A 20873-nucleotide genomic window follows, 5' to 3' on the forward strand; every position below is an offset into this window, starting at 1 on the left:
GCGGGAATAATCTGCAGAGCTGGAGTTCTTAACTTGGAGTCTTTGAATTAGGTTAAAAAAAATAAACATCAACCCATATTTGGACAACCATCTCAATGTGACTGTCTTCCTTTGCGATGCTATATATTTTATGCATTTGCAAACATTATTCTGAAAAGGGGAAGCCTGCCAATGGAGCTGAGGACACCAAAAGGGTTAAGAAGACCTGTTAAAACATACGGAGAAATCACACCCCAAATTCTGCCCTAGTAATTAAGTTCACAGACTTGGGAGATTTGGGCTGGGGTAAGGGGAATCCTGCCTAGCCATTTGAGAAGACGATAGTTTTAACAATGCAGTGTTTAAAAAAAAAAAAAAAAGTCCAATTCCAACCGAGCCTCCCAGAATAGTTACTTGAGGCTTGGGAGTTTCCAAGCAAACGAAAATGAAAGTGTTAGAAAACCCCTCTCCTAACCTGGAGCAGATCTTTTTGCCCAGAGACCAGTGACGCGCTGCTCTCATCCTCTGTGTTTATTGGCAAAGCCCCGCACTATATAAAAAGGCTAAGGCGTCCTCGCGCTTTCTACTCGAGCTGATTGGAAAGGGAGCTGAGAGCCTCTACCCTCCGTCATGGCGAACTTCTTTCTAATTGCCCTCTTGGGGCAGTTGTGCTTCCTTCCCTTCCTGAATGCTGTCACAAGTGAGTTACAATCTCGTTTCCCCCGTTGCCAGCCCCGCACTGGGTCCCTGCGCCTGACAGTCGCCTGGATTTAGCCCGCCTCCCCACCCCACTCCGTCCCATCCCTCCTCAGCTGGGTGGGAGAAGTCTTGCGGATTGGGGTCCAGGGCAGCGGGACCCTCCGGGGTATCCGGGAGCCAGAGCGGTGGCTAACTTCCCGGCAGCGCGAGCTTAGCTAGCTGGGGGCCACTTAGTGCGTGAGTGGAGGTAGGGGAGAGCCTCAGGGGAGTGGTGGGTAGGGAAAGGGGGGAGGGCGCAATGGGCACTGGAGGTTTCGGGATCCCAGTCAGCCCGGGAAGGAGGGTGCGCAAGGTGCTTTTTTCCTTTAACTTCTCCGGATCAGTGGCTTGTTCCGGGCTAGTGGAGATTTTGGTTATCTTTAATGCCCGGGTGAGGTAGCCCTGGCAAGCATGTAAGGGCTGTTGTGGAGGGGGTGCCAGTCTTTCAGTCGACGGGAAGGGAGAGCTGGGGAGAGACTGGTGGTCCAGAGGTGTGATGGAAAGTCACTTCGGAAGTAAACTCGCCAAACTTGTCTTCTGCTTCAAGATAGGATCTCGATCGCGCCATCTCTCTGCTTCTTCCTCCAATCTAGAGCAGCTCCTAGCCTTCCGCATCTTAAGATCTAAATTGTCCCACATCTATGTGTAGGTGTGTGGTTTCGCTCTGTCTCTCTCTCTCTGCCTCTCTGTCTCTGTCTCTGTCTCTGTCTCTCTGTCTCACACACACACACACACACACACACACACACACACACACACACACACACACATCCCATGTTCACTCAAGCCCACTTGATGCCATCCTTCTGTCCTCTTCAGAGATTGTCCCCTTAAGCCTTTATTTCTCTTACCTGTTGCCTACAAACACAACCCCGCCCAGATCTTCCCATCCTCCCCTTTATTTCTCAACAAAACTTATAGGAAACGCGTTACTTAGCCAACTCCACTCTTCCCCCTCTCTCCTGACTTCTAGTTTCCAATCCTAACGCCTCTTCCCAATCCCACCGGCTTCTCTGTAACACTTGACCTCCCCGGTACTTTCTCCTTTCTTGCTGTTCTCTTGGGTCTTTCTACTTGTTACAGCATTCCTTCTTAGTCTCCTTGGTTGACTCATAGCTCCTCTCAGGATCGTTAGCTGGATGTACTTCAAGGCTGGCTGCTGGGTTCTCTCCTTATTCCCTTTACACTTTCTCATTTGGGGAGAACATCAACTCTGATGAGTTTGGATTACCGTTTCACTACACGATTCCCAGATCATCCAACCCTGTCTCTGTCAGAAGCTCCAGTCCCTCACCACCAACTGCCAGCTGGGTATTTCCATCTGGATGTCTCTTAGACATCTCAAATCCACCTTGTCAAAAACTATGCATTATCATCTCTCCGTAATGCAGTCCTCTTTTCCAAATTACCCTATTAATATTATCCTTCTAGTCACCCATGTTTTCAATGTTGTTGTCAACCTAAACCCCTCTTTCTCACTCAGCTTTCATGTTAAATCACTTGTCAAATTTTATCACTTCTCTCTCCACACAATCTCTGGTATAGGCCCTAGCCTCTCCACCCACATAGCCACTATTCTGATTTTCACCTCTCTTTTGGTTGCTGCATTAGCCTCCTAATTTGTTTCCTTCCTTTAAGCCTCTCCCCATTGAAATCCTTCCTCACCACCACCCTTAAAGGGATTTTCCTAAAGTCTGATCATATGACATTCTCCCCGTCTCTTCCTGCTCAGTAAACTCCAAAGGCTCCAAATTGCCTCTGGAATTAAAAAAAAAAAATAAGAATAAAATAATAATGAAAAACATTATGGAAGACATGACATCTGACTTGAGTCTTGTAACTGGATGATAGTAGTGAAGAAGTCAAGATTATCCTTAGATTATCCTTGTGTAAATTTAGCACGAAAGAGCAAGATTTCACTTGTGACTGGTGTGTTGGTTCACCTCCTGCTCGTCAGAAATCGGATAGTAGGAGCCTCTAAACTTCAGCTTAGCTGTCTTTTCCCCCAAAGATTCTTTCTGAGGAGGTTCACCATTTGTCAAGTTCATCTATAGGATCAGAAGAAGAAAACATGCTGGTTGACTATATTTGATCTTTTCAAATGATCACTTTCTTTTCTCCCACATTTCTCCAGTTCATCCACTATATTGAGCTGGCTTTGTGGTAAAGCATATAGAAATCAGGAGAAAGTTTTACAACCGTGGGCTGAAAATTGATACACAAAATGTTGGTAGAAATGTTATGGAATAAATAATGTTGGATATTTATAGCTTAGCAGGAATTAAACTGATGCATAATATTTTACTTATTAACTTAGAAATGGGAGTTGACTGGGCTTTGTTACCTTCTGCTGAACTCTAATGTTTCATTTGCAATCTTTTTGTCCTTGTTCTTTTATTTACATTGCTGTAGTTTTATTTATTGTTTTGTTGGTTCTATTGGTTTTACTTTTCATCAGTTCATGTCTTTCCAAGGTTCTCTGTCTGTATTTATCATATCCATCATTTCTTTTAGCACAGTATTATTACAAATTACATTCAATTACCACAATTTGCTTAGCTATCCTCCTTTGGATAGTATCTCTTATGACTCCAGTTATTTTTCAAGTTTTCTGAACTCCACTCAATTTAGGAGAAATTAAAAACTAAAGTCCTGTCTGTGATGGAACAGCTCCTAAAGCTACCTCCATTTTAACCGAAGAAAATGAGAGAAAATGACAAATATTGGTATCTTAGTGGAAGTCTGGGGGAGGCCTGTGTTATTGCATAGAGAGGTACTTCAGTTTAAGAGCTGCCTTTGTTGAATTTATGGAGGAATTTTCCATATTGGGGAGTTCCTGGGATCTGTTAATTCACAGTTCTCCTTAAGAAGGAAGAAAAGAAGTTAGATCAGAATAGAAATAATGTAGAACTTTTTAAAGTTGAGAAACAAATTTGCCCCTTAGGCAAACAACTTTTTTTCCTCTTCATTTTAAACATTTTAAAGTAAACATTTAAAACTTTTTATCTGGACTATTCAAAACATAGTCTACTTCCTGAAAATGAAATTTCTTTGAAAGAAGAAACATATATATGGAGCCATTCACTAAAAGTACAACATCAAGATAGACGTGATATATATATATATATATACATACGTATGTATATATATATATACATACATATGTATATATATATATATATATATATATATATATAAAAGGAATGCTGTAAAATTACTTTCAGTTCAATTAAAAATAAAAGTTTGATTCATTTTATCATAACGTTTTATAATAACACTTAACTAATATTGTATTCTCTTACTATATTACTACTATATAGATTGGCTAATGTCTTTTTAAAATCAAGATATCCACAGTTTGCAAATTAACTGGCAAAACAAGAAATAACATTCAAGAATTCATGCCACATTCTTAAATTAAGCAGTCAAAATTATTTTTTAATGTTACATTTTGGCTGGAATGTAATTATTTACTTAATTTGTTTTGAGGGTCACTATTAGAAGGGACTTATCTGGGTTTTTTTTTTTTTCCTTTCTCCTACCTGTATCCTAAATATTTAGAAAAAAACTTTGTACTTTAGGACCCAAACTGAGATTGTTTAAGCATTTTATTCTCTTAGCTTTAGCCTAAACTGACTAAAGCTGGATCAGATAGTTTTTCTTTCTTTTTGTTTGTTTCTATAATAATTAAGATGTTTATATTTATGAATTTATATTTTGCAAATATAAATAAATATTTCATTTTGTCATAGAATTTTCATTTGTATAAAGCTCCTTGGACACAATAAGCAAGAGTTTAACAGTATCAAGTATCTGTTTATTTTCACATTTCTTTGATTATTATTTCCACTTTAGAGATGAGGAAATTGAATCTCAGGTCAAATAATTTGTCCATGGTCACATACTAAATGTGATCAAGTCACCCAGAGCTCTTTCCATTATACCACATTGCTTCAGAAAAATCAGGCACATTGTAGATGTTAAATAGATTTTTAAAAATTGATTTACATACACAGATGCTAAAAAAAAAAAAAAAAAGATTTGAGGTAGGGAAAAGCAGTAACAGCTGAACAGGTAGGGAAAGGTCTTAATTTTTAAGAGCTGGTCTTTAACGTGAAATAGCCACTGTAACTAATTTGCCAGAAGTATTAGTTATAGGACATGGAAAATGTAGAGATGAGACTTACGGGAACAGAGTGGGAGTGGAACAGAATTTGGAAAATTCTTAAAAAACATGAAGAGTCCAAAATCATACGGAGGCTAAGGTAGATGTGTGGTTGGCACTAATTAAGTTTAAAGCTCACCCTAAAAATCTACTACTTCTCCTTCCTCATCTCCTTAGAATGTGAGCTCCTTGAGGTCAGACAGAACTTTTTTTTTTTTTTTTTGCCTTTCTCTGTATTCCCAGAGCTTAGCACAGTGCCTGTCATGTAACAAGTACTTAAGAAATGATTGAGTGCAATAAGTGTAGAATTATTCCCCAAACAGGGTTTACTGGGGTATATATAACTAAAGGAAAGAAGGAAACAAGCATTTTGTTAAGCACTTGCCATGTGTGGGGTGACTTGCAAGTGAAATGGATTGAGTGAGGGAGGGCCGGGCAGTCACCAGCTCTCCAGCTGAGCCATCTACATCCAGTTAGATCAGGACCACTGGAGATGGCCCTAGCTGCGGAGGAGGTGTTGGCCTTTTTAAGACTGTTCCTAGGTCTCAGAACTGTGCTAAGTACTTTACAGTCAGTATCTCACTGGATCCTCACAACTACCTTGGAAGCTGGGCACTATAGTTATCATCCATTGTATAGATGACCATGCTAGCAAGTGTTGTGAGGCCACATTTGAACTCGGGTATTCTGTTGTCTTATTTCTTGCATCACCAAAGCCACTCCATTTTCAACCTTCAAAGACCCTCTTAATTCCTTGGCTGCCTCTGATCCTACTCCAACTTGGCTGTATCCTCTATGCCTGTTCTCCCTCTTTGCCATCCTTTCTTCTTGGAGGCCCTGCTTTTAACCTCAAAGCTCTGACCTCACCTTGGTTCTCATATGGAAATGTCGGGGTTTGATTTAAAACTAGAATACAGATGATTCTTAAGTCAGTCCTCTATGTGCAAAAAAGACTTGCTTATTATCACCCATGTACAAGCTAGTCTTACAATTTAAGAGAAATAGAAAAGGGAAAGGGGAAAGAATATGTGGGAGAGATGGAAAGAACTAAAAAGTACTTGTAATCTCAGAAGAATAATTGTAGTGAGTCTGGGACATGAGAAGTCCTGGCTGGAAGTAGCAAGTAATGATAGATGGAATGGGAAGCTACAAGTCAAGCAGCTCAAACCAACCTCTGGGGCCTAAAAGAGAAATGAAAAGATTGCCTAAGTGGCTAGCAGACCAAGGATTAAAACCTTTGGGGTACTTAAATTATGGTGTTACACCAAGAAGGGGAAACTTAGTGGCTCAGTAGAACACATTAAGTCTAGAAATCAGCAAAACAATAAATCTCTGATTTATGTAGTTAGCTGATTTCTAAGGTGTTGGTGCTCACTGAAAATTTGTCTATCAGCTCTCACAATAGCTAGAGCTGACTTCAGAACTGTCTCTATCTAAAAGACCTAAAAGTGTATATCTCCCTGTACTAAGGTGAGGATATTAGAAGAATGACCAAAATTGTTTGGGACTTAAGATCAATCATAGCAAGTCAAATAATCTATTTTTTTTTATTTTCCTTTTTCATTTTCCTCAGGTTCTCCCAAGGTTCAGGTTTATTCCCGTCACCCAGTGGATAGTAACAAGGACAATTATATAAACTGTTATGTGTCAGGATTTCACCCACCACAGATCACCATCGAGCTGCTAAAAGATGGACAAAAGATTGAAAAAGTAGAGCAATCCGATCTGTCCTTCAGCAGTGATTGGACTTTCAATCGGCTTGTCTCTGCTCCTTTTGATCCAAACTCTAAAAGTGAATTTGCTTGCAGAGTGATCCATTCAACCCTCAAAGAACCTAAAATAATTAAATGGGGTAAGTTCTAATTTTAGGTCTCATTGTCTCTAAATAAAATCATGACAGAAAACTTCCATCAAATTCTAAGAATTATTAAAACCCTGAATAGTGACATCACGTGGGTTACATATATATGTATGTTAGTGATCCTGGCTGAGCTGCTCTAATGCCTGTCCCAAAGCATATTGGTTTTGTGAGTTGACCAGTCTCAAAGGAAAGGAGAACAAGAACAAAGGACAGCAGTACTTACACATTTTAAGAACTTCAGTTCAGGGCAATTAATTTTTCCAGTGGATAGAGCATTAGCCCTCAGGTCAGGAGGACTTGAGTTCAAATGGCGTCACCATATCCTCTAATTCCCACCCCCCCCTTAAAAAAAAAGGAAAGCGGCATCTATGTTGCATATTACATTTTTAGTTTAAATTTAAAAGTCTTACTTGCTGCTTACCTATAGGCCTGTTTTCCTTTGAAGTTCAACTTCAATAGCTATTCTTTATTCTTTTAGGGGAATAGTTTTGAAGTGATTTTGCCATGTTTTTAGATATGGTACATATGTAGGTTTCCTTGAATGAATGAAAAAGGAAGTGCTACAATGACAATTTCACTGACATCAGAGAAGTTTGTGTCTTTCCCAGATCTCTGATATTCCTGTATATAAGATGACTTATCTGATTTAGTGAGAACCTTACAAAAAGTCTGCTTCTGCATTATTTCCCACATCCTCCATTCTTACCTCCAAGTGAATAGACATGATAGCATCCTCTCTGAGCTACCTCCAAATGGAGTAGTGTAGTTCTCTCAGTACTGCCTATAATGTTTGTCTTTGATTTCTTCAAATTAAAGCTTAATGGACTTTCCCATTTCTTTTACAGATCCAGAACAGAACTAACCTGCATATCAGACTTTGAATATTTTAAGGTTTGTTTTTTCCCTCTCATTTCAGTCTTTTTTTTTCCTTGCAAGTTCACAGAATTCCCTAAAATCCATTCATAGACCTGAGGTTAAAAACACATTATGAGAAAATAGTGGTTGAACTGAATTTTTAAGAGAAGGCCTCCATGAGGTGAAGGGAGAGAATGTACGCCAAGCATGTGGGACAGCCAACGAAGAGGCACAGAGGTGGAAGTTACCATTTGTCAGTTATGTACATTTCTCATTAGGATCCCAGGCTAGTTAAGAGTCAAATGATAACCCTGTAATCAATCACTCTATCCAGATAGTGACTTTATGTGAGGTAGGAGCTAGGTAGCACAGTGGATATTGTGTTGGGCCTGGAATTAGAAAATGTGGCTAGTTCTTCTCTGGGTTTCAGGACCAAGTGAGAAAATAATTTGTAAATGAGTTTACAAATGCTAATTGCTAACTAAACTAAACTAACTTAACATCATTAAATGCCAATTACTGCTCTGATGAGCTGGCTTTTTTACAAATGGTAACCAACTTGAAATAGAAGAGAGTTAGGATCAAGAAACCACCCATTTTGTAGTTCATGGGACTTGTCTGTTTGACTCCACTAGCTTCCTGTTGATTCTGGGATACAAGAGAAATATCTGTTCAGCTTTTAAAACTCTTAAAACCTCAGCATGCTCGTCAGTCTAGCTAAATTGACCTTTTCTATAATAGCTTTTTATTTTTCTAAATACATGCAAAGAGAGTTTTCAGCATTCATCTTTGCAAAACTTTGTCCCAATTTTTCTATCTTTTATCCCTACCTCCTCGCAACAGCAAGCAATCCAATATAGGCTAAACATGTGCAAGTCTTCTAAACATAAAAATTGGCCTTTTTTTCTGTCCTTTCCTCCCATCTCCCATCTCTTTGTCTTGAGCACTGATTGTCCCACTTGCCTGGAAAACATTCCCTCCTTACATCTACCTTACTCTCTTCATGATGCAGCTTCAACCACTCCAGCCTTTGATTTTTGGGTGGGGAAAAAAAGATACATCTTTATTTCATTTTCCTTTGAAATCTTTATTTTATGCAGTTAAAAACCTTATTTTAAATGCCTTCTAAATAACTGTAGATTAAGCTGCCAAACGGGTCCAGGACACAAAAAAGATGAAAAACTTTTCTTCCATAAAGCCTTTCCTGATCCCTCATCTGTTAGTATTGTTCCTTCCAATCTTGTATTTTATTACTTTGTATTTATTCACTTTGTATTTGTGTTACATATACATATACATATATGTATATACATATATATATGCATGTGCATTGTCAATAGAAGACACTTTCAATTTGAACAAGTTAGGAATATTTTGTTACCAAGAAAAATTATTTTTAAAAAATCCTGCTCATTAAACTTTTACACAGGATCAGTTGCTTTTCATGACATATTAGCATCCATAATTTTCATGGATGGTTGTCTTTCTTTTGGTTTTCTAGAACTTTTTGGTTCATTTTTTTGTTTCTGCAAAGTAAGAGACTCTTGAGTGCAGAGATGTTTGACCAATTTTTTGATTACTTTAAATCAATGAACTCTGTCCTCTAATGAAGTATTCTAGAGAATCATAATGGGTAAAAGAAAAAAAAAGGTACTATTTTTATGTGAACATATGTACATATATATATGTATATATATATATATATATATATATGTATGTAGCTCCAGATAAAGTGAATATATATATATGTATATATATATATATATATTTGCATATAGATATGCTTATCTTCTTAAGTATAAGCTCTTTAGACAGTTGTGCTTTGCAGTTGTATCCCTAGTATCCCTGGGCACTTACTGGGTACTTAATGCTTGTTTGATGGAATAATTTATTTTTTTCTTCTTCCTTAGGCTTCAAGAAATCTTGCCTAATATGAAGAGATTTAAAATCTACCAGGACTTTCATGATTTTACATTTAATTGTGGTTCAGCTTTAACTATTTTTTGAATAGCTAAATGTAATTGGTAAATGCTAACAGTTGGTCATTTTTCTTAGTTTCACTTTCTTTGCATATTTGCAAATATTTGCATATATATATGCTTATCTTCTTAAGTATATGCATTTGTCATTCAATATCTAGGCTTTAGATTTTGTAAGGAATATACAGCTTTGAGGGGTGAAATGAATTTTGAAAATTCAGTATTTGTTCCTTTTGTCAGTCCTGTTATTCAGTTACTTATTTCTTCACAAAGAATGATTAATTGCCTACATTATATTCAATAAACATCTGAAACTGGCTGATAAATGTATCAGTGCTCATAATTTCAATTTCTGGACTGTTTCTGTTTAGAATTTTATAGGATAATTTGAATATAATTGCTTATTTGAATTGCCTGGGAGAGTTTCCTGTACTGATGGAATAACATTTTTTAAAATAGTATTTTGGGTGTTTTTTTTTTCACTTACATGTAAAGATAGTTTTCAACATTCATTTAAAATTTTATTTGATATTTTATTTTCCCCAGTTTCATGTAAAACAATTTTTAAACATTTGTTTATATAATCTTGATTTCCAGATTCTAGAAATTATAGATCCCTATCCACCCAAAAAAGCCCTCAAATCATCAAGTAAAATAAAGTTTTTAAAAAAGCATCTATTCAATCTGTATTCAGACACAAGCAGTTCTTTCTCTGGGTATGGATAGCATTTTTCATTATAAGTCCTTCAAAATAATGTTGGATCACTGTACTAATGAGGATAAAAAGTCATTCACATCTGAGCATCCCATAAACATTGCTACTACTTTGTAAATAGTATATTTCACTTTTTATGAACTCATGAAGACTTTCCATGTTTTTCTGAGAGCATCCTGCTCATCATTTCCCATAGAATAGTATTCCATCATAACCACACACAACAGTTTATTCAATCATTCCCCAATTGATGGGCATCTCCTGAATTTTCAATTCTTTACCTAAGAACTTATATAAATATTTTTGTACACTTATATCCTTTTTCTTTTCTTTTTTAAGTGACTTTTGGGATACATGCCTAGTAGTGGTATTGTTAGGTCAAAGATATATAATTTTTTAGCCCTTTGGGCATAATTCCAAACTGCTCTACAGAATAGGTGAACCATCAACATTCATTTTTTATTGAATTCCAAATTCCAAATTTTTCTCCCTCTCTCTTTCCCTTCTATCTCCCCAAGATAGTAAGCAATCTAATATCGATTGTATATGTATAATCATGTTAAATATATGAAATCACATATGTCAAGAAAAAAGATTTTAGGTAGTCTTTATTCATATATTCAAAAGCTGACAAAGAATAGTTACATAAAAAGCTACAAGCAGGAAGTCAACAAACATTTCCTCAAACAATAAACCAGCCCGAAGACACATTGTTTTAAAGATTATGACATTAGGAGATACTCTTGGATACCTCAAGAAATTTATGCTTTATGGGGCGGGGGGGTGGGGTGAGGAAACAGAACAAATATATTTATAAAATCAAGATTCAGGACTAGCAATATGGTATAGCAGATAGGAAAGCTGGCTGGGAGTCAGAAGACTTGGTTAAGACCTGCCTGACACACAGTGATTCAGAATAACCTTTTATATGCATTAATGGAGGGAATATTTATTTCAATTCAGGGAATTCCCTACACTACTGAAATCATGGATATCCCTTTTATCTTGCCAAAAAGAATAATGTGTAAATGTGTAGACATCAACATTTACCAAAACTATCAAGACTAAGTTTTGATATTTAGTAGATATTCTTGGTTTACTTAAAGTAAACAATAACATTGAAAGTTTCCTTGGTAGGCAATACAAATCCAATAACAAATCCTAAAGAGCACAGCCTCCTATTCCTAATTTGCTGAATAAAGCCACAGTGTTAGATGAATTAGGACTTTATCTTATTTCCTTGAGCCATAAGATGTACTGTTTCTCTTCTGGTGTCTTCTCTGGACCAAAAAAATCTGTGAAGGTGAAAAATAGGGTACTATGTTGAAAAACTGCAACTCAATACCATTTAGCTTATCACCTGCCTTTTGTGTTATGGTTTTGAGGAAAATGGGGATCAGCCAGGCCTCTCAACCAATTTCTCCTACCTTGGAGCAGTAGGGGACAATAATCCCATGTCCCACCTTAGATAAATGGGTAATATGGAGAAAAAACACTTCAACTAGTGCCTCTTCTGCTGGAGCAAACTATGGTCACATCAACTGACCAACTGCCACGGAACTTGCAAGCTCCTCACCCCCTCCCATCCTTGTTCCTTTTTGGCCCTATAATTACAGAGTCTTTCCAACTCTTATTCTTTAGTGAACCATCAAAGCTCCAGCCTCTTGTTTTGCAGCCCTGACTGGGTCCAAAATGTAAGCTCATGCCTCATCAAGTAAAGAACAACTCAATGAAAAAACTTCATGGAGGTGAGGGCCCCTCTGGGATGGGTGATTACATTTTCCTAATACAGTTGCTTTCCCAATATGATGGATAAATATCTTGGTATATGATGCTATAAGAATTTAGGAAGATTTAATCTATAACATTTTGAAATATTTACTGAGCTGGACATTTAGGAAGGTTTGAAGAAGTACATGAAAGTCCAGTTTTGATACTTCATCCTAGTATGAAGGTGAGGCTGGCTTTTCAAAAGTTGTATCAGTGGGATGTAAGAATTCCTAGGTCTTGGCCAGCTGGAAAGGCTTTGAGGAACTATGTAGTGGGTCTCTTTCAAGAATCTATCTAAGAGTGAAGAGAAGATCATCACTACAAGGTCGCCCACCAGGAGACCAATTTATCAGGTGAGAAATTTAATAGGGAAAGGGTGTAATTTGTATAGGTAGAAGTAATAAGTAACCAAGTGATACACACAGGAATCTTTCAACTTAGTGTCAAAGGGAGGAGAGTAGAAAAACCAGCTTTAACTTAATGTAGGAGTTATTTATTAAATATTTTCTAGTATTGGGCCCTATATAAGTGCTATTGTGTAATTCAGAGAAAATAAAAAACCATTATGGCTAAATAATGTCATCTAACCAAAGAGTATAAACAGTCATCAGAAAAAAATTTCAAATTACAGAAGTCCCCGTACTGTGGTAGAAATGAGATAAATATTGTAGGGATTTAAAATATGGTCACTTCAAGGTAGGATTTTAATTTGAGATTTGTTGGAAGAAGTGAGCCTCAAGTTAGGCCTTAAAGTGTAGGATTTGGTTTGGCAAAATGGAGGAACGAATGTTAGGCATAGGAGAAACATAAGAATAGTAAAAGTATAGGAGTGAAAGTCAGAAAAGGAAAACAGAGGGAGAAACAGAGGTAAGAATGAAAAGGTAAAAGTAGTCTTGGTCACACTATATACACATTGATAGTGCTTCTTTCCTAGAGACATTATTCAATGCAATAAGCATTTGTTAGGTGTTTATTTAATACGAAGGGAACTGGGGATACAAAGTGAAAACCAATCCCTTTCCTCCGGTTTATGTTCCCTTCTTTTAACAGATAGTAGGTTACAGAGAGAAAGGCTGGTATTAGTAACACAGATGGGAAAGAGCTAACATTGGCTTCTAACTCACTTTAGGCCAGGACTGGTTACATGGATAAGTTAGTTTCTTCCTAAAGATGTGAAATTTCTCAACACTTTGAAGCTTTAAAGGGAAAAAAAAGCATAAATGTTTTTGGGGGGGATGGGAGAGGAAGTAATGGGAATAGTACACACTTTTGTGTCATATATAAGCACATCTCTAACCATCTCAGAAGAGTTTAGTTTGATTATCTGAAGAGGAAAAGACCAAGTTGATGAAAAATTTCTATTCTGTAATAGAATATTATTGTTCTCTAAGAAATGTTGAGCAGGAGGAGGAGAATCATGGAAGATAATTAGATTAATAATGGGTATTCAGATATTCATCAGAGTAAGATTGGTACCTGCTGAGGCTGCAGATGGTATAGTTTGTTGGACCTGGAGTCAGGAAGATCCAAACCCTGAAAAGACTAACAATGAACAGATGCTGAGTGAAGTGAGCAGAACCAAAATAACATTGTGCAAAGTAACAGCAAGATTAAGTAATGATCAATTATATGGGACTTGCATTTCCCAGCAATGCATGATTCAAGGAAATTATAATAGATAGATATATATCCAGAGAGAATTATGGAGACTGAATTATAGATCAAAACATAGTATTTTCACTTTTTTATTTGTTTGCTTTTTCTTTCTTGTGGCTTTTTTCCCTTTTGGTCTAATTTTTCTTGCACAACATGACAATATGTTAAAAAATTGTACATGGATGAGTTATATCAGATTGTCTCCTGTCTTGGGGATGAGCAGAGAGAAAAATTTAAAACATAAAATCTTACAAAATATGAATGTAAAAAACTATTTTTATTTGAAAAAAGTAAAATACTATTGAGAAAAAAAGAAATTTTTAAAAAAGAAAAAGAAAAATTTATATTCCTCAGATTATGAAATTCAATTGAATGTACAACCTATAGTGCTTGCCTATCAGTATGTCTATCTGGGGCACACAGTACAAATGGACTAGAATTAAACAGGAGGAAAGCTGGATGCATTGTCTTCAGGAGATTACAAAACTACTTTAATGCTCCCAAGATTTCCTTGAAGTAAAGGCCTATTGTTTAAACACTAACATCCTCTTCTATTTTAGCTTTGAGGGCAGCCAAGTAAAGGACTAGGCCTGTGGTCAGGAGGACCTGAGTTTCAAATCTGACCTCAGATACGTAGTAGCTATGTGATCCTGAACAAAATACTTAATCTCGCTTGCTTCAGTTTCCTCATCTATAAAATGATTTAGAGAAGGAAATGGCAAAACATTGTATCTTTTCTAAAAAAACAAAAACAAAAACAAAAACCCAAATGGGATCACAAAGAGCCAGACATATTTTTTTAAAAATGACTGAACAACAGCAAAATAGTTTTGAAATAGGAAACACTATAGTCTCCAAAGAAGCGAAAATGAATATCACAAAGAACAATGGAGAGGTATAAGGAAGGTGTAAGAAAGTTGCAACATATTAAATTTATTTTATCAGGGAATTTATTATAGGAAAAGAAGATAAGCTGGTTATCTGGCAAGAGTAATGAATAGCAGGTGGTCAGCCACAATGGTCTGTTGGAATCCTCACAATGTTAGAAGAATGAAGGCTTTCAGCCTGTTGGATAGACCATCTATGACAAATTTATGGAAGGATATGGACAATAGTTTTACAGAATGAATAAGCATGTATTGGTTGTTATCTACATCATTGGACAGATCATCTAAATAGATGAGATCACATATTCACTTGATGGAATGCATATATGTAAAATATTAGTCTTAACTAATGAACACATGTGGTTAACATTAAATGTTTGTATCTCATAATAATAATAATAAATTTGCTAAGGATTTATTTCCAAATCTGTAATTTTTGTTACAAATAAGCTTCAAGGAAATAACTTAAAAAGAAAGGTAAAATTTGCAAATGAAAAAAAAAACACAAAACAACATCATAGAAAACAAAGGCCAATTCAATAAAGGACTAGTTTTTCATAAGCCTATAAAAAATGCAGAAAATTTGCTAGCCTTTGCAACCAAAAAAACATAACAAAAATCTCATAATGTGAAGTAATATCATTTTTAAATTTGAAAAGCCAATAGCTTTAAAAAGCTTTTAGGAAAAAATAGCCATAGGACCAGCAATAGCCTGAGGGGGGAGAACCCAATCTTTTTTCCTGTCTTGTTTATCATAGAATTTTATTTTGGCAGGTTCAATTCTGGGCACCAACTCTTTAGAACAATTTTTTAGTTAAGTATCTAGGACCCTCAAGCTTCTCTGTCTTTAAATTCATTTATCTTGTCCAGGGGCAAGGGCCTCCCTGTCATATATCTAACCCTAATTTATGATAATCGGTTTCCTATATGTTCTGATTTTCATCTCTGAAACCCTGACTAGCTCTGGTTATTATGTAAGGTTTATTATTCCTTCAATAACTACTAAAACCTGACTGTCCAAGTCATCTTGGAAGTATCTAGCATAAAGAATCATAAATTCTCAAGGTAAGTGAGATAATTAGTGTGTGGGCATACATTTCTCAGTATACTCTGATTTCTTTGACCTTGGAAGACTTCCACTCATAGATTGTTGTTTTGTGGTGGTGTTTTTTCATGTTCTTGGATAGTGGGAGGAGAGGGAAAGGGAGGCCCAGAGAGACAGAATGAGAGAGATAGAGAAAGAAAGAGGAGGATGTGGAGGAAGAAAATGAGGAGGAGAATCATGGAAGATAATTAGATTAATAATGGGTATTCAGATATTCATCAGAGTAAGATTGGTACCTGCTGAGGCTGCAGATGGTATAGTTTGTTGGACCTGGAGTCAGGAAGATCCAAGTTTACAGTCACTTCAAATAACTTACTAGCTATCTGATTCTTGCAAGTCATTTAAATTCCATCAGCCTCAATTTCCTCATATATATAATGGGGATAAAACAACACCTATTTCCTAGGGTGGCTGTGAGGATCAAATGAGATAATATATAAAGCACTTTGCAAACCTTAAATAGAAATCTAGCTATTAAATCATTGGAACCATTTCTGATGATCAGAGAAACTTTCCTCAGCTGGTTTTAAACGAGCTTACACCTGCTATTTTTTTTAGTATAACAGAAAGAAGCAGAGGATGGGAGAAGAAACCTTCTATGCACCAACTGGAACTTAAAATACGGGATTTTTATCTGTGATATTTTGAACTTTTTCTTTTATTTTCCATTTGAGGAGGTCTGTTTCAGTGACACAATAATGATAACTGGTTTCTTCCTTTGATGATTTTGAATTTTGAACTGATTTTTAGTTTCCTTTATTTAGAGTCGTTCCTATAATGTGATTTAGGAGAGACCGATGATGTGTTTGGGGTTTGGCACCAAGTGATGATATGGGAGGTTTAGGCACCAGATGTGAAGAATTCACAATGTCATTAAAAGGAGGTTTATTTAGAAGAAGAAGTTTACAGAAAAAAGAAAAGGATACAATAGATACAAGGAATGGTAAATAGGAAATAGAGCTGGAAGAGCTTATAGTTAGTGAGGAAAGGGGTTTTAACAATTAATGAAAAGGACAAGTTCTCTAGTGGAACTCACAATTAACTAGGAGAAAGGAAATAAACAAGGAAAAAATAATCTCTCCCATCAAGGATTTTATATTCTAATGGAAGAGACATCACATATATGAAAAGATATATAAGAGGCATATAGAGTAGAGAGAAAGTAATTTTGTAGGAAAAAGCTCTAGCAGCTGGGGATATAGGGAAAAGATCTCCTGTAGAAGATATTTTAATTGTCTTTTTAAAATTTAATTTTTAAAAAAGATAAAGATACATTTTCTCTCTTCTCTTCCTACTAAAAAAGCAAGAAAAACAAAATCCCCTGCCACAAACCATATAGTCAAACAAAACAAATTCCCACACTGACCATTTTAAGAAATAACATGTCTCAGTTTGTACTCTTGAGAGGTCCACTTTGAGATGAGATGACAGGTAGTTTGTTTTTATTATGAATCCTCTGGATGGAATCATGGTTGGTCATTGTGTTGATGAGAGTTCTAAAGACTTCCAAAGTTGATTATTTTGGCACTTCATTATGTCTTGAAAGAAACCAGGGATATTAAGATTTGGCGATGGAAGGATTTCAAGTATGGGAGATAAAGGTACTGAGATGAGAGATGATGCTTACTGAACAGAAAATAGGCTTATAAAGTTTTTGTTCAGACTTCTGCCCTCAATAATGATGCAAACTCAGGAAGAAAAAATAGAACAAAATCCCCAAAGCAGAAACATGTTAGTAGACCAATTCAGAATTCAAGATGGAGACTACTTTTAAAGACAACTTTTCATAAGGAAGAAGACAATCCTGATTTATAGATGTCTACAAAAAGGGATGGTCCATTGTATCTTGGCTCCTGCCTCACTGCTGTATGACAAAAGAAGATTACAGGTAAAGGGTATGGGTGGCTACTTAAAAATTACATGCTGACTAGCAGATCCATCCCAGAAAAAAAGCCAGCCTGGAAACAATGGAGTCTCTGCACAAATTTTAATAATAGAATGTGTGGAGGAAGAATAAAGTGCAAGAAAACTGGAAATATATTAAGTACAGTGATATACTAAAAGATCTTATATTTGATCCTGAAAGTAATAGGAAACCAGTGGGGCTTATGTACTAGAGAGATGAGCTATGTGGAAGTTAGATTGGAGTAGAGAGAAAAGAGTCAGGGTAGACCAATTAGAAGACTATTACCACAATCCAGACAAGAAATGGTAAGAGCTTGAATTAGAATTGTGAAATGTTAATGAGTTGAAACTTTCCAGTGGGAAAAAGTGAAAGGAATATTTATATCAAGAAAAGATATTTCATTCATAGGTAGAATATTCTCCTACATTACATATATCAGGGACCAAATTAAGAAGCTTCAGAACAGGTTCCATGGGATCTAGGAGAATCAATAGAAGCATGGGTTAGGCATGTAATAGTATTTCAATAGACTGTATGAGAAGACTGGCTTTTGAATGTATCTGATCTCTAAGAATAGAACTCTGTAATCACATAGGAGAGTTTGAAAAAGCTAGAGGTGTACTATGAACTTGGCCAAAAGCTCTGATGGCATTTGCTAAGTTTAGCAATGCCATTCAGCATAGAGTGATCACCTTGTGTAGTGCATGTTGATAACCTATTCTTTTATTTTTAAATTTTCTTTTTCATCATGGATGTGAACCAAAAAAAATTATATAAGACGGTAAACTATTAAATAGTTTTGAGTTTTTAAGTGCATAATAAATGTAACATGGCCATAACAAAAACTCTTTTATGTCCTCTAATGAATTTCATTCTCTTTTGTGATTTTAAATTTTGAACTTAAACCCCAAAATCTCTCCTACATATTCCCATATATATGGAACACAAAAAATTTCTACATAAAACCATGAATCTTCATTTGACTACTTTTCCTGCTCAGTATTACTGTATTTTTCTAATTACATGTAAAGATAGTTCTAAACATTCATTTTTGTAAGATTTTATGTTCCAGTTTTTCTCCTTCCTTTACTGAGACAGCAAGCAATCTGAAAAAGGAAGACAGGGAACTAGAAATTGAGTGGATGCCCATCAGTTGGGAACGGCTGAATAAGTTATGGTATATGAATATAATGGAATATTATTATTTTATAAGTAATGATGAGCAAGCTGATTTCAGAAAATCCTGGAAAGATTTACATGAACTGATGCTGAGTGAATAGAACAAGTGAACAATGTACACAGCACAGCAAGATTATGTGATAATCAACTGTGATGGATTTAGCTTTTCTTAGCAATGCAGTAATCCAAAACAATTTCAGTTGCCTTGGGATGGAAAATGCCATCCACATCCAGAGAAAAAACTCTGGAGATGAATGTGGATCAAAGCATAGTATCTTCACCTTTTTGTTGTTATTATTTGTTTGCTTGATTTTTTCCCCATTTAATCTCATTTTTCTTGTATAGCATAATTAATATGTTTAAAAGAATTGCACATGTTTAACCTACATAGGATTGTTTGCTTTTTTGGAGAAGGGTAGGAAGGAAGATAAATTTAGAACACAAGGTTTTTCAAAGGTGTAAAAAACTATCTTTGTTTATATTTGGAAAAATGAAATACTATTAAAGTAATTTCACTGATTTACTAAGGAAAAAAGAAAAAAGAAAGAAAAATACTGTGGATTTGTTTGGGAGTTTTCCTTTTGAGAGATGATCAGTGGATTCTTTCTATTTTTTTCCCTTTGGGTCTAAAAGTTATAGATTGGTATTGATTTCTTGAAATAAGATTGTTTAGGCTTTAAAAAAATTATATTTTTATGGCATCCAATGATTAAATTATCTGTGCTTGATTTTCCCCCAGGCTAGTTGTTATATATATATACATATATATAAACCTTCATTTTCTTCTATTTTCCCAAACTTTTGGTTTTGTTCTAATATTTCCTGCTATCTCCTGGAGCCACTGATTTCTATTTGGTCTATTCCAGTGTTCTGAGAGTCCATTTCTTAGGAAAGGTTTACCAGTTTCTCTTTAAAGCTGATGGTTCTCTTTCCAATTTTTCTTCCAGAGGCTTCATCTTATTTTTCAAAAAATACCTTTCTTCAAGGTATTTATACAGACCCAGTGGAAAATCCATTCCCCCCCCCCTTTGAATTTCTGTTTAAAATTATTAGAGTTCTCTCCTACTTGAAGATTTCTATATTTATAATATTTCTGCATATTGGTCAGTGTTGTTTCAATTAACTCAATTTTTTAGCTTTGGGGCTTAATGACAGAAGCATAATATCCTACCTGCTGTGTTTTTTGGATGGGGGTGGGGTTTTCCTGGTACAACTACCATATATATATATATGGTAGTTGTATATATATATATATATATATATATATATATATATATATATATATATATATATATATATGTATATATGGGTTTTATTTATTGTATATATGGGTTTTTCCCTTTGTCTTTGATTTCTTTGGAAGTATATGCGCAATGAAGAAAAAAAATGTACTGTCTGTTTTAAGCCTTTCAGAAACAATTTAACTGATTTAATATCATTCTAAATCTAAACATTGCCTTGGAGAAAGAAAAAATATTCAAATTTACATAATTCCCACATGACCTTAGATATCTTTCCAACAGAAGATCATTTCAAGTAACATATATAGGAATATTGACTGAGAAAAAGGTCACAGTATGTTAAAAATCATTTTGGGTTAACATTCTACTCTTCTTAAATAGGTCACTAATGACTTAATTTTCTTCTAAAATTACTCAAATCCTTTTTCTACCATTTTCTGCCAATCTTCTTATTTGTCTTGAGCTGGAAAATTGTTTTACCTTTCATGGGTTCTACTGCTCCAGATTTTCTTTTTTTGGAATCATTATTTAGAATTGTTTGAAGGGGATTTAAGGAAGAGCTCAGATGAGTCTCCAATTTATCTCTGTAATCTTGACTCTCCTAAATATCCTGATATTTAAGAAAACAATCAAAGAAGACAAACATATTAATAAACACATTTTAATGGGTTTGAAATGGGCTTTTTCTGGAAAAGGATGCCTTCATGAACTTGAACTTATGTTAAAAAAAATCCCAAACTCAACCTGAATTTAAAGTATTTAAAAGTCAAGTACTTTATACTTGTACTGAAAGGGATTGATTCTAGATCATGTAACTTGTAATGGAAAAACCTCAGA

The 20873-nt window shown here is 35.4% G+C and overlaps 2 protein-coding genes across 9 annotated transcripts in view; both read left to right on the forward strand.

The window, feature by feature from the left end:
• The first annotated feature begins 498 nt into the window (after positions 1 to 498).
• On the forward strand, positions 499 to 9903 carry B2M (beta-2-microglobulin). The gene is made up of 4 exons (XM_074289530.1): positions 499 to 679; positions 6456 to 6734; positions 7589 to 7634; positions 9509 to 9903. The coding sequence occupies exons 1-3, from the start codon at positions 610 to 612 to the stop codon at positions 7603 to 7605; spliced, it is 366 nt and encodes a 121-aa protein (XP_074145631.1). The 5' UTR covers positions 499 to 609; the 3' UTR covers positions 7606 to 7634; positions 9509 to 9903.
• Positions 9904 to 11826: 1923 nt separating this feature from the next.
• Positions 11827 to 20873, forward strand: part of TRIM69 (tripartite motif containing 69) — a 38731-nt gene continuing 29684 nt past the window's right edge. For 2 of the 8 annotated variants that reach the window (XM_074289523.1, XM_074289526.1), the window contains exon 1: positions 11827 to 12415. Coding sequence is in view for 4 of the 8 variants with exons in the window: in XM_074289521.1 (XP_074145622.1) it covers positions 12035 to 12040 (6 nt within the window). In the remaining 4 variants the exon portion in view is untranslated. The remainder of the gene's footprint in view (positions 12416 to 20873) is intronic. The other 6 variants (XM_074289521.1, XM_074289522.1, XM_074289528.1 and 3 more) reach the window with 3 other exon arrangements.

The sequence above is a fragment of the Sminthopsis crassicaudata genome, chromosome 2, assembly GCF_048593235.1.
Source record: "Sminthopsis crassicaudata isolate SCR6 chromosome 2, ASM4859323v1, whole genome shotgun sequence".
Classification (NCBI taxonomy): Eukaryota; Metazoa; Chordata; class Mammalia; order Dasyuromorphia; family Dasyuridae; genus Sminthopsis; species Sminthopsis crassicaudata.

What these genes read in the sequence shown, in the direction of transcription:
- B2M (XM_074289530.1), top strand. Translation starts at nt 610, where the DNA reads ATGGCGAACTTCTTTCTAATTGCCCTCTTGGGGCAGTTGTGCTTCCTT. An exon ending in CTTCCTGAATGCTGTCACAA is followed by an intron (nt 680 to 6,455) that starts GTGAGTTACAAT and finishes CATTTTCCTCAG; the next exon opens with GTTCTCCCAAGGTTCAGGTT.